This window comes from Semicossyphus pulcher, unplaced genomic scaffold (genome assembly GCF_022749685.1).
Source record: "Semicossyphus pulcher isolate SPU_LCO1_2020_fin unplaced genomic scaffold, fSemPul1.0.p SCAF_9, whole genome shotgun sequence".
In the NCBI taxonomy this organism is placed as follows: domain Eukaryota; kingdom Metazoa; phylum Chordata; class Actinopteri; order Labriformes; family Labridae; genus Semicossyphus; species Semicossyphus pulcher.
In genome coordinates, this window is record NW_027211770.1 from 31627628 (window position 1) to 31638344 (window position 10717).

General features: G+C 40.3%; 1 protein-coding gene across 2 annotated transcripts; it reads left to right on the forward strand.

Annotated features, from left to right (window-relative positions):
* Nucleotides 1-2495: 2495 nt before the first annotated feature.
* dek (DEK proto-oncogene) lies at nucleotides 2496-10505 on the forward strand. Of its 2 annotated transcripts, none has more exons than XM_069656468.1 (12): nucleotides 2496-2567; nucleotides 3460-3606; nucleotides 3954-4052; nucleotides 4186-4295; nucleotides 4533-4627; nucleotides 4980-5109; nucleotides 5330-5683; nucleotides 6014-6178; nucleotides 6761-6851; nucleotides 7131-7273; nucleotides 7442-7510; nucleotides 10155-10505. In XM_069656468.1, the coding sequence occupies exons 2-12, from the start codon at nucleotides 3483-3485 to the stop codon at nucleotides 10164-10166; spliced, it is 1392 nt and encodes a 463-aa protein (XP_069512569.1). In that variant the 5' UTR covers nucleotides 2496-2567; nucleotides 3460-3482; the 3' UTR covers nucleotides 10167-10505. The 2 variants fall into 2 exon arrangements, with proteins under 2 accessions (XP_069512569.1, XP_069512568.1); XM_069656467.1 differs by lacking the exon at nucleotides 10155-10505 and adding an exon at nucleotides 7697-7750.
* Nucleotides 10506-10717: the final 212 nt, after the last annotated feature.

Genomic DNA, 10717 nt, shown 5'->3' on the forward strand with positions numbered 1-10717 from the left:
AGGAGAGAGGAACTGATCGATCTGTGGAAAAAAACTCTGACAACAAAACATTAAAGTCTGCGATCATGTTGAGAGTGATCGATCAGTGTGTTGTCTTGCTTTGTTTACTTCAGGGAGTTGTCCCACGTGGAAATTCTGACCAATCAGAGAGCAGTTTCCTCGTGGTGAAAGCTGCCGTGTGAACAAACCAAACGAGGCAAAATGCAACTTTGTAACAGTTTGGTCTTTGATCCAAACAAACAGACTTTAGGTGTGAATGAGCTCTTACTGTTGAATGAATTTATACACTTATAAACTTATAAACGATGCTCTTACAGTGTTGTTGTATAATCAAATAAGTTACATAAAATACAGCAACAATTATATTTATATGAATAATAATAATAATCAATGGCTTGGTGAAGTGTTTAGCACTGTTGCCTCATAGCTTGAAGGTTCCTGGTTTGAATCCCGGCTCGGGCGTAGTGGGTCTTCCTGTGTGGAGTTGGCATGTCCTCCCCGTGCATGCTTCCTCCCACAGTCCAAACGCGCGCTCGTTAGGTTCACTGGTGACTCTACATGTGACTGTGGGAGTGAAAGGTCGTCTGTCTCTGTGTGTCAGCCCTGTGATTGACAGGTGACCTGTCCAGGTGTAACCCCGCCTCTTGCCCAATGACAGCCCCCGCCAATTGCTTTTAGGATTTTCACATTTGCGTGACGTTACAGCTGCACCGTCTTTGTCCTTCAGTGAAATGTGGCCATCTGGTGGAGGTCACACAGAACAACACTCACATTTTGTCCTTTTTCTTTTGGCTCTCAGTTGAACTTTGACCTCCTTCAGGTTTTGGTTTCTTTATCTCTGGTTGTTTTTTCCTCAGCAGCGATGGTGGTTTTGCTTTTCGGAGACAATGAGGTGCTGATAATAGAGATATAGAGATATATGTAAGACAGGATTTAACTTAAAGATACACAATGATCCTATTTAAGATTACCTTCTGTTTCCTGCTGTATTTCCTGAGATCGACATGCTGTGATGGCTCTGTCTCTGGATCCTGACTCCTCGCAGCCTGCTGACCTCTGAGTGCGACCCGAGCAGCAATTACGGCAGCATCCAGACATCCACCTGTCCTCCACATGCACCTGCTGCTCCTGCCGCTGCCCGACATCTCATTATCCATCCACATGTGTCTGAAGAGGGAGGCTTCTGCTGGTCAGGCCTGCAGCTGGGACCATAGCAGACTGTCTGATAATCAAACAGCAGCAGTTTGAGCTTAAGAAGGTGGACACTTTGGAAGCTTAATATTATTCACAGACATCACAAAGTGTTTAAAATGCAAATGTAAACCCCACAAAGCACTTTAAGACGACTCCTCGGCCTGTCATCACTCCTCCAGTGTCTGACATCTGAATCCTAACGAGCAGATTGGTGCCACAGTTAGTTTGTTGTTTCAGGGACCGACTGTGTCCCAGTTACATAATTCATAGTGACTCCAAACATTTTACACATCAGAAATGCCAACATGCATGCAAATGATCTGTTTTCAGACTGTGACAGGGCAGTGAGCAACGACAGATGAAGGTTCAGATAACAACTAAAGCCTCAGCCCAGAAACTCAGCAACACAGTGTGACAGAGAGTTTACTGCCTGTTTAACAACCTTTCAACATTTCCTGTATGTGTATTTTTGTGTAACTTGTATTTATTTAATTATTATTATCAAATGATCGCAATCAATTGAGCCTTATTAACATTTATCAGAGTTGCAGACTTTCTGTTATTGAATGATTCCCACCTGACCAGGCTGGAAACACTGAAGAAGTTTGTAAGTGAGTCAGCACAAAGACAGGGACACTTTTCACGTTAACAGATGTCAGCAGGAAACAGTTACCACAAAGTTCTTGCTCTGCAGGAAGTCTTATGTGGGCGAGTCAGATCATAAACAGACAGAGAGTGTCATTAGTGTGTGCCCTGCAGGCAGAAATTAGACAAATGCCACCAAATATCAGAAGGAAGCGACTAGTGATTAACGACTGCAAGATACAGAGACATTCTGTTCACTGAGAGCTGGAGGAAATACCAGCACATCACATTTACTTTCAAAATTTGCTACAGAAAGTTTTTGTTTTGTTCTGGGAAACTGCACTCACCATGTCATTAGGTTTCTTTGTTTCTTGTTTATTTATTTTCCCATTGTGGCATGACACTCTTACTTTTATAAATTGAATTGAATCGCCTTGATTGTCTCTCTAGCTTCCATATTCATCAATGTAATTGTTTTTCTTCTTATTATTTCATAATTTACAATAATAATAACAATAATATTACAATTTGTTTATTTTTACGCCAAAGTGTGCTAATTAATTTTCAAAACACTGCCATGTTGCAAGTACTCACACAAGGGGGCAGTAATGCGGATTTAGAGGCCTCGATCCACCATTAAGAATACGAAGAAGGACAACGTCAGCAGTACTCTTGTCCAATCAGAGGAGCGGCTGCCGCAGTAATCCCCGCCCCGCTGAGAAACCGCCATCATGAAATTAAAAACAAAAAACTGACAGATGAGACGCAGTTCTCTGGTTCATACGAAGGTAAACTTTCTTTAGCTTCTCTGCTAATGTGAGTTTGTAAGATTTAATATGTTTTGTAACATGTTTGTGGAGTTTGTTGCACCACTTCATTGTGTTATAAACGGGCCATATCGTTAATTCTCTCTTATGTTCGCAGCTATGAACATTATGATAGCTAACGTCAACGTTAGCGGACTGCTGCTAGCTGTTTGAGCCGTCCACCTGCAAACGTTAACGGCTTGCTTTCGTTTTAAACTCAAATGCTAAATTTGTAACAGCGGCTAAATAGCAAACAAACATTGGGATGAGACACAAGCAAAGGTGAAATTGGAGTTTTAAACGGAGCCTGATAGCGGGCTAACTAGCTAACATGTTTGAACAGCGTAATGTAAAGTTATAGCGCGCCAATCCGCACGGACGTTTGTTGTGAAGGAGCGCAGAAACAAAAACGGCATCAGTCGGTAAAGCATGGACAACAAGTGATCTTTAAAAGGGAGCCGAGTTTTTTCTAATAGGTCTGAGACTCGTGTTTTATTTACAGTCAAACGTTTGGTTTGATAGATGATTCTGCATGTTACAAGTGAATTTATTGGACAGTCAAACTCAACTATAAGTGCTAGATATTGCATCAAAGCCAGACTCCATATAAAATTCTGTCATTTTTAAGATAAACAGCTCCTGCCTTGTAAAAAAAACAATCTTACAATGCCAAATTTGAGACTATAAATATTCTAACAAGCCACATAACATTTCGGCATACTTCTAAAACACAACAATTATTTCTGTTATTGTTAAAATACCTTGATAATGCAATAAGTGGACTTTAGGTGTGTATTCTTGATTGTGTATATAGAAAGCAATTATTAAAAGATTTTCTGATATTAATATGTTCATCTTCCTACTGTTTAATTAGGATAACTTGATACCCGGGCAGATATGAGTGAGGTGGCGGATGAAGCGATGGACAGCTCTGCAGTGTCAGAGGAAGAGGTGGAGGACCAGCAGGAGGCGTCACAGGACGACAAGTCGAGTCCAGACAAAAGCCGCTCCAAAATATCTGGTAAAGAAAGAAAAGGAGGGATTACTCTGATGTTCAGGCTTCAGTCAGCAACTGTGATAACACCTGACACTGATGAAGTGTTTGTGCTTGGACTTAATTAATTAATTAATTATCTCTCTCTATGTTTGACCGCGATAATTAAAACCATGTGTGTGACATTTAAGCAGTGTGTTATCATCTCTTCGATTTGTTGTCACAATTTATAAACCCTCATCCTTGGCTGTAGTTCAATACACTTGGCTGTTACTACAAAGAAAAGAACAGACTAAACTTTAATTTATCTGCTCACTGCAGTGCTTTTTGAGTGTGAATATATTTTCACTGTCTTTCTGTCCTTGTTGTTGCAGCTGCAGGTGAAATCATTGAGGGCAAGCGGGCGAAGAAGACAGTTGAGAGGCTCGATTTTCAGGCACCGAAGCAAAAAGAGAAGCTCAAGATTGGAGATGGTACATTTTTAATTTTGAGAGACACACGTTTGGATTTTGTTCTTTGAATATTCGTCACATATACACGAATAATCCAGGTGTATTCTGATATGTTAATGAAAGCAATGCGCTTGTTTATCAATGGTATTTTCAGGTAGTGGAGATAAACTAGGAGACATTCCTCGCACCGGCTACCAAATCACCAAGATGAAGCCAGCGGACCTGAAACCTCTGCACGCCATCCTGTTTGAAAGACCAGGAAAGGTACAGACGTAGAGATTCATATGTTAGTTCAGTCGATGTGAGTTAAGTTTAGTGATTGACTATATTTTCTTATTAATCACATAAGTTATTACTGAGAGATTAGTGAGTAAACCATGTGGAAAACGTCTCTTTTAGGGGTGTAAAGTCATCGTCTTTGCTGCAAACAAAAATACTCCAGAATTACATTTGCACTGAAGTATTAATGACGTTGATTTATCTTTTTTTTTCTATTCTCAGATGGCCACGATAAAGAAGAACTTGCGGCTGTTTAACGGCTTTAATTTCGATGCAGACAGCGAACAGTACACCAGAAAAAGAGAAAAGCTTCTCAAGTGAGTTTCCGGGCAAAGACCGTTTGTTCTCCAGTCATCATGTGATGTCAGGGAGAAAGAAGTGGAAGTCAGTATTTTTTTCTTGACATAAAAAGATACAGATATTAAATTAGATTTTTATTATCGATTTTATCCGCCTTTATCAGCTTGTTCTTTTCTAACTGTTAGCTGCTCTTATTTTGTCGATGTAGTTGAATAAAATGTCCAACTTGTTCATGAATTGGTACGTGAGTTGGAGTTACACCTGATAAAACGGTCACTCTGTATCTTAGCTCAGTGACAGTAAAAGACTGTTCTCAGGTGAGAGAGGACAGCTGCTTATTAACTGTCTTTTCTTTGTTTTTGGATGCAGGAATTCAAACTTCACCAACACCAAGCTGAAGGTGGTCTGTGGTGTTTTGGATCTGGAGAAGAAGGGAACACATTTAGATTTGGTCGACAGGATCATGACGTTCCTCATCGCACCTAAAAACAGCGGGAAGGTGAGCAGAGCGCTCCGAGGCTCAAATTCTCCATTTGATTGCCAGTGAACGATGTTGTCAATAAAGAATATTTTAAAGTCCTCGTGTCCCTCTGCTCCCTTAGAAATTCAAGGGGAACCCTTTTGGTGTCTGCTTAAAGGGACATTTAGTGATTTTACCTCACAGAACACAGGCGTCATTTTCACTGTAAAAACTGACATCCCTGTTTGTCCTCCTGCAGCGTCTCCCCGTGAAGAAAAAGAGGAAATCAAAGAAGAAACTGTCCGGCGACGACTCGAAGGCCAGCACCAAGAAGAAGAGCAAACCCAAACCCCGGAGCTCGTCGTCAAGCCCCAAGAAGTCCAAAACAGGAAGCAAGTCCAAAGCCATCGTCATGGACTCGAGCAGCGACGACGACGACGATGAGGAAGACGAGAAGGCGGTAGCTTCAGCTGAGGCCGAAGGATCGGATACAGAAGACAAAGCATCAGAGAAAGAGGAGGACCAGTCGGACAAGTCGGAGGAGTCTGCAGACGAAGAAGAAGAAGAGGAGGAGGAGGAGGAGGAGGAGGAGGAAGGCGAGGATGATGACGAAGTGAGCACAAAACTGGAAATTATTTTTGAAAGCTAAAATTGACTCAATCATTTCTACTTTTATGTACACCTCAGGAATATTTGATGTTTTCCTTTTTTGCGATGATTTAAAGATGCAGAGAAATACGCTGAAATAAACGAGTGAGAAAAATAACTTTTTTAAGATTAAGATCTTGATTGTTCAGGGTTAGTGTAGGGTGAGTGTGTTGATGTGAGTCGATTAATTTATGAGTCACTTGGTAGAATATTCATCAGCAACTTTTATATTTATTTAAAAAAGTGGAGATTTAAGAGTTTAGTCGTTTTTTTATCCACCAACTTTTTCTTTCAGTCTCCCAAATCAAAGTCGAGCAGAGGGAAGTCAACGTCCAAGAAATCAGCACCGGGGAAAAGACAGAGGACACCAGCGAAGAAGCCGGGTCCTCCTAAAAAGAGAACGAAGAAGGAGCTTTCAGACGAGTCAGAATCTGACGCCGACAGTGACGCCGAGGAGAAGGTGAACCTGATTTACCTGACTGTGATATGCATACCGTAGCATATAAAAAGAAGACATGCGTACCAAGTTGCCAAACGAATGAGTGTTTATTAACAAAACTATATTAAAATGCAAACAGCTAAAGGACACTGGAGTCTGTTAAGGATGAAAACAAAAAGAAAAAGACCAGGCAGTGGGCCGTCGGAACCAGAACAACCTTACTAACTAGTAAACAAACTAATAAATCCATAACTCATAAATAAAATCACGAAAAGCTACCATTCCTCCAGCCTCCATTACACACACTGCTACTGATGCTGCTGGAGCATTGAAACCATAGCAAAAATAAATTATGATTATTATTTATGTCCAACTTTGTTATCAGATATTATCTGAATGTTTTTCTTGTAAATGTGTGACTTTAATCTTGAAATACCTTCTTTTTCTCCTCACAAAATCCCCCCCGTCCCCGGCTCTGTAGTTTCTTTATTGAACACACACTGGCCCTAATTCGCCTCGCGGCCTGTTTCCTTCTGCTTTTCTGTCTTTAAAGCTTCTTGGAGTTCAGCTCTCAGGTGTGTTGTGATGGTTTTTGTTTTACAGCCCAAAAAGAAGAAATCCGCTCCAGCCAAACCTGCCGCCAAAACCAAGAAGGCCGACAGCAGCAGCAACAGCAAAAACAACACAAACACAGGTGAAGTCCTGCCAATCACAGATGTGGAATCTGTTTATTAAATGTACCGTATATGTGGAATATTCTGCTTTAAAGCTGTGTGCTATCACTCATGTTGTGGCTCTTGTCTGTTGCTTAATTTAAATGAAAAGGCCTGATGAAGCTCTAGATAAGCTGCAGGTGTGACTCTCTAACTCTGTGATGACATCATTCCTCTTACCTGTAACACTTGGACTTTAGCGAACTGTCTTTCTGCAGCATCCCTCATGTGTCTGTGTGATGATCTGTTTGTTCCTGCAGCGGACGACAGTTCAGACGACGACGAGCCGCTCATCAAGATGATTAAAAAGGCGCCGACGGACGAGCAGCTGAAGGAGACGGTGCAGAGTCTGCTGAAGGAGGCCAACCTGGAGGAGATGACCATGAAGCAGATCTGTCAGAGGGTGAGAAGCTTCCTGCTCCTGCTTTCACATGCAGGACTGAGACAGCAGAAAATCACACTGATGCTGCAGGATAAAAACTTCATGCAGCTTTTTTATTGTTTTATATTTTAATAAACATCATTTATTTAGAATAAAGTTACAGTAACCGCTCCTTCCTGTGTGTTTCAGGTGTTTGACACGTATCCAGACCACAACCTGACCAGCAAGAAGGACTACATCAAACAGACCGTCAAATCTGTGAGTGCGCACACACACACACACACACACACACACACACACACACCGCACATAGCACACCTGCCATCCTGCTTATGTTCAGTCCTCACTGTAAATATTCTTCAAATATGATTTGAATTTAGCCGTCCATTCACTAACTAATAATTTATAGTAAAATAAAACAATTATTTCTTTTCTCTGTTGCAGCAGCGACATGCCCATGAGCTTCAAACACCCTCCAAAGAATTTTAAGTCGTAAAGGTGATTAGAAAACAATAGGATGAATAAAACTGTAACTTTACCAGAACGAACGAATGCAACTGAAACACGTTCAGGTGTTTTTCACGTTTTAAATAAATTAAAATAATATCTTGCTTCAAAGGTAAACGTAAACGTGAGCACTAACTGTCGGCCGAATGAAATCAGATTCTGTTTAAATGTTCTGAACTCAAGGACACCTTGACCTTTGACCCTGAAAAATGTAGTTTCTGCACTCAACAAACAATCGTATTAAAATCTCATCTCATCCAAAAGCTTTCAAGGCTTCAGCAGTTGGTCTTACAGACGCCTCCAGGTCCTGTTACACGTTACAGACCCAGACAGGGAACCACTTTGACCACTATTACTACAACTAACCGCTCTACTGTTCTTTTAATGTCACCAAACATTCAGGACCACATAAACTCGACGTCATTTACATGGAGGGCAGTGAAACCTAAATAATATTTGCAGCTAATGCAGATTTTTCATAAAGTTTTCTTCTCTTAAAAAAAGCAAACTGAACTCTGAACTTTGTTAAACAATCAAACAGATCTCAAGAAGTTCTTTTTCTAAACTTAAAACTCCATTTTGATAAAGTGTAGTTATTCAGATCAACCACAAGAGAGCAGCATTAATGAAACGATTATATTGACTTGCTGCCTCTCAGTAAAGAGAGTCAGACTGTCGTGATTTAAAAGGACTTTTTACAACCAAATAATTATGTGATCAATGTTTCAAAACAAGGAGTTTAATCTGCACTCAGCAGAGCAAACACTGTAACAGAAGGTTATGGACACAGGATGTTCTCGTGTCCACCAGGGGGCGACGAACAAACAAACAGATCACTTCATCTTCCTGTTACAGGAAGTGGAAAAGGAGTGATAATCCACAGGAAATGTCAGAGGGAGGCGCACAGCAACATATAAACCAAGCTTCTGTAGATGAAGATCTACAGAGATGTTTGAGTGATTCAGTCGGCTGCTGCTGCACCTGAAGAAGAATGCAAATGAACCAGTGCGTCCACATAGTTTCAGATCAGGATCTGGAGCAGCTGTTCACTGTTCAATATTTCCACCAGTTATGATCGCCTGAAAAACAACAGCTCAAAGACTGCTTTATGATCTGTTTAATATGAAACCTGTAATACAGCATTCAAACAAACCAAAGCCTCCACTTGATCTTCTCCTGCTGACACTTTGAGCCAGAACAGTTCAAATCTGCTTCTTCACTGTTTTCAGTGTGTGATTCAGAGGGATGTCCTTGTAATCAAGGGCCTGACTGCAGGAGTTAGATAGTTATTAGTTTCTGATCAATTTTTGATTGACAGCAAATTATGGCAACATGTTCTTTCTTCTTTGTTTTTTAAGTTGTTTTAATACTTCACACTTTGGACTGTGGATGGAAAAACCTTCTGAGACCTTGTGGTTGGGGTTTTTCTTGCTTATCTAAATAATCAGGTCATTTTCCCTCGTACACAGAAACAGTACAGACAGCTGTTTGCCTGCTGTCTGTTTTGGGTCTGTAATGCGCTGGTGACTCAAAAAGCCAAAATGTAGTCTGGTGTTGGATCCATTGAAATGAAAGCAAAAGTGAGCAACATGTCTGTAAACACTTCGTGTCGCCGAGTCAGTCACTTTCGTGATCACTGTGTGGTGCATTGTTATCTTTGGCCAGAGCATCTGAGCAGCCTGTTTTGAAGTGTGGCAGGAAACCTCACACCAGCAGCTCGGTGAAGTGTTGCCAAAGCCGATGTGTGACCTGACATGTTGTTTCTGCAGCGCTGCACACTTGCTGTTCTTTTAGCAAACATGTTCCTCCTTCTTCAAATAGAGCATGCATATAAAATAACAGGAGCAAAGCTGAGTACATGACCCCAAATATCCGGGTCCTGACTCTGTCACTGTTCTGTTGTGACCAGGGTCCAAAATTAACTTTTAAAATGTTACCGGCCATAAAAACTTTATTACATATAATGTCAATAATAAACAAACATTAACTTCAGTACTGATCTTATAGTAGCAGTGTAACATTGAGGTAATGTACTTTGCTTGTATATTTATCTTTAAAAATATATATATATATATAAATTATTTATTTATTTTTTTAAATTATTGACATAATATTCCACTGATATTAAACATATTCTGAAATAGGCCGTCCTGCACAATGAGTAGGTTACCTTCAGTTATGGTGCTGTAAGAATGTTTAGTTTATCGCTGGGCTTTTGCTTGTAATGGAGTATTAATACACTCTGATGTTACTCTTTTACTTGAGTACTTTTTTAATTTCATCACTGCAACAAAATCAACTTTTCATTAGTGAGAAGAAGCAAGAACATCTCCAGAACTCGGCTGCGACTCTCACGTTGACGTTTGTATTTCTTGTCTTGAACGTGTCGTCACAGCTCATCACATGAAGTCTGAAGAATGAAGACGCTGCAACATCACGCGGGGAAAACCTCCTCTTTCATCAGTTTGTTTTCATACCAAACACTTTTATACATAATTCTGTTTTTTATTCATGTGTGACCTGTGTATAGATTTTCAGATTAACGTTCATCTTCGTTCATTTATGAGAAAAAAAACCACGTGGGACCCGCGGGAAGCAAAAGAACGGAGGGTCTGACCTTCTCGTTCTCATTAACATTTGTACATATGTTTCTAATCAGGTGGAGATATGTCTGACTCAGTGTTTCTTTGTTTCTGGAGTTTTCTTTCTTTGCTTGTTTTCTGTCAAACTTTAAGTTACAGTTTAAAATCACATGAATTGTTTTGAGTAATTTACTTATTAAAACACTTTTTCAACAAAATTGTCGTCATGTGGTTTGAAACTTGTCTGCAGGAACTTCCACAGTGCAAAGTTTAACTCCTGATTGTTTACCGTTTCACTTTATATTGGAATATGTGACCTGAGCCTGAGGGGGGTGGCACAAAAGTAAAAAAAAGAAATCCAGGATAACTGAGAAAG

Coding starts and splice junctions, on each gene's coding strand:
- dek (XM_069656467.1), top strand. CDS start 3,483: ATGAGTGAGGTGGCGGATGAAGCGATGGACAGCTCTGCAGTGTCAGAG. Junction 5,110..5,329: donor CACCTAAAAACAGCGGGAAG/GTGAGCAGAGCG, acceptor GTCCTCCTGCAG/CGTCTCCCCGTGAAGAAAAA. Junction 5,684..6,013: donor AAGGCGAGGATGATGACGAA/GTGAGCACAAAA, acceptor TTTTTCTTTCAG/TCTCCCAAATCAAAGTCGAG.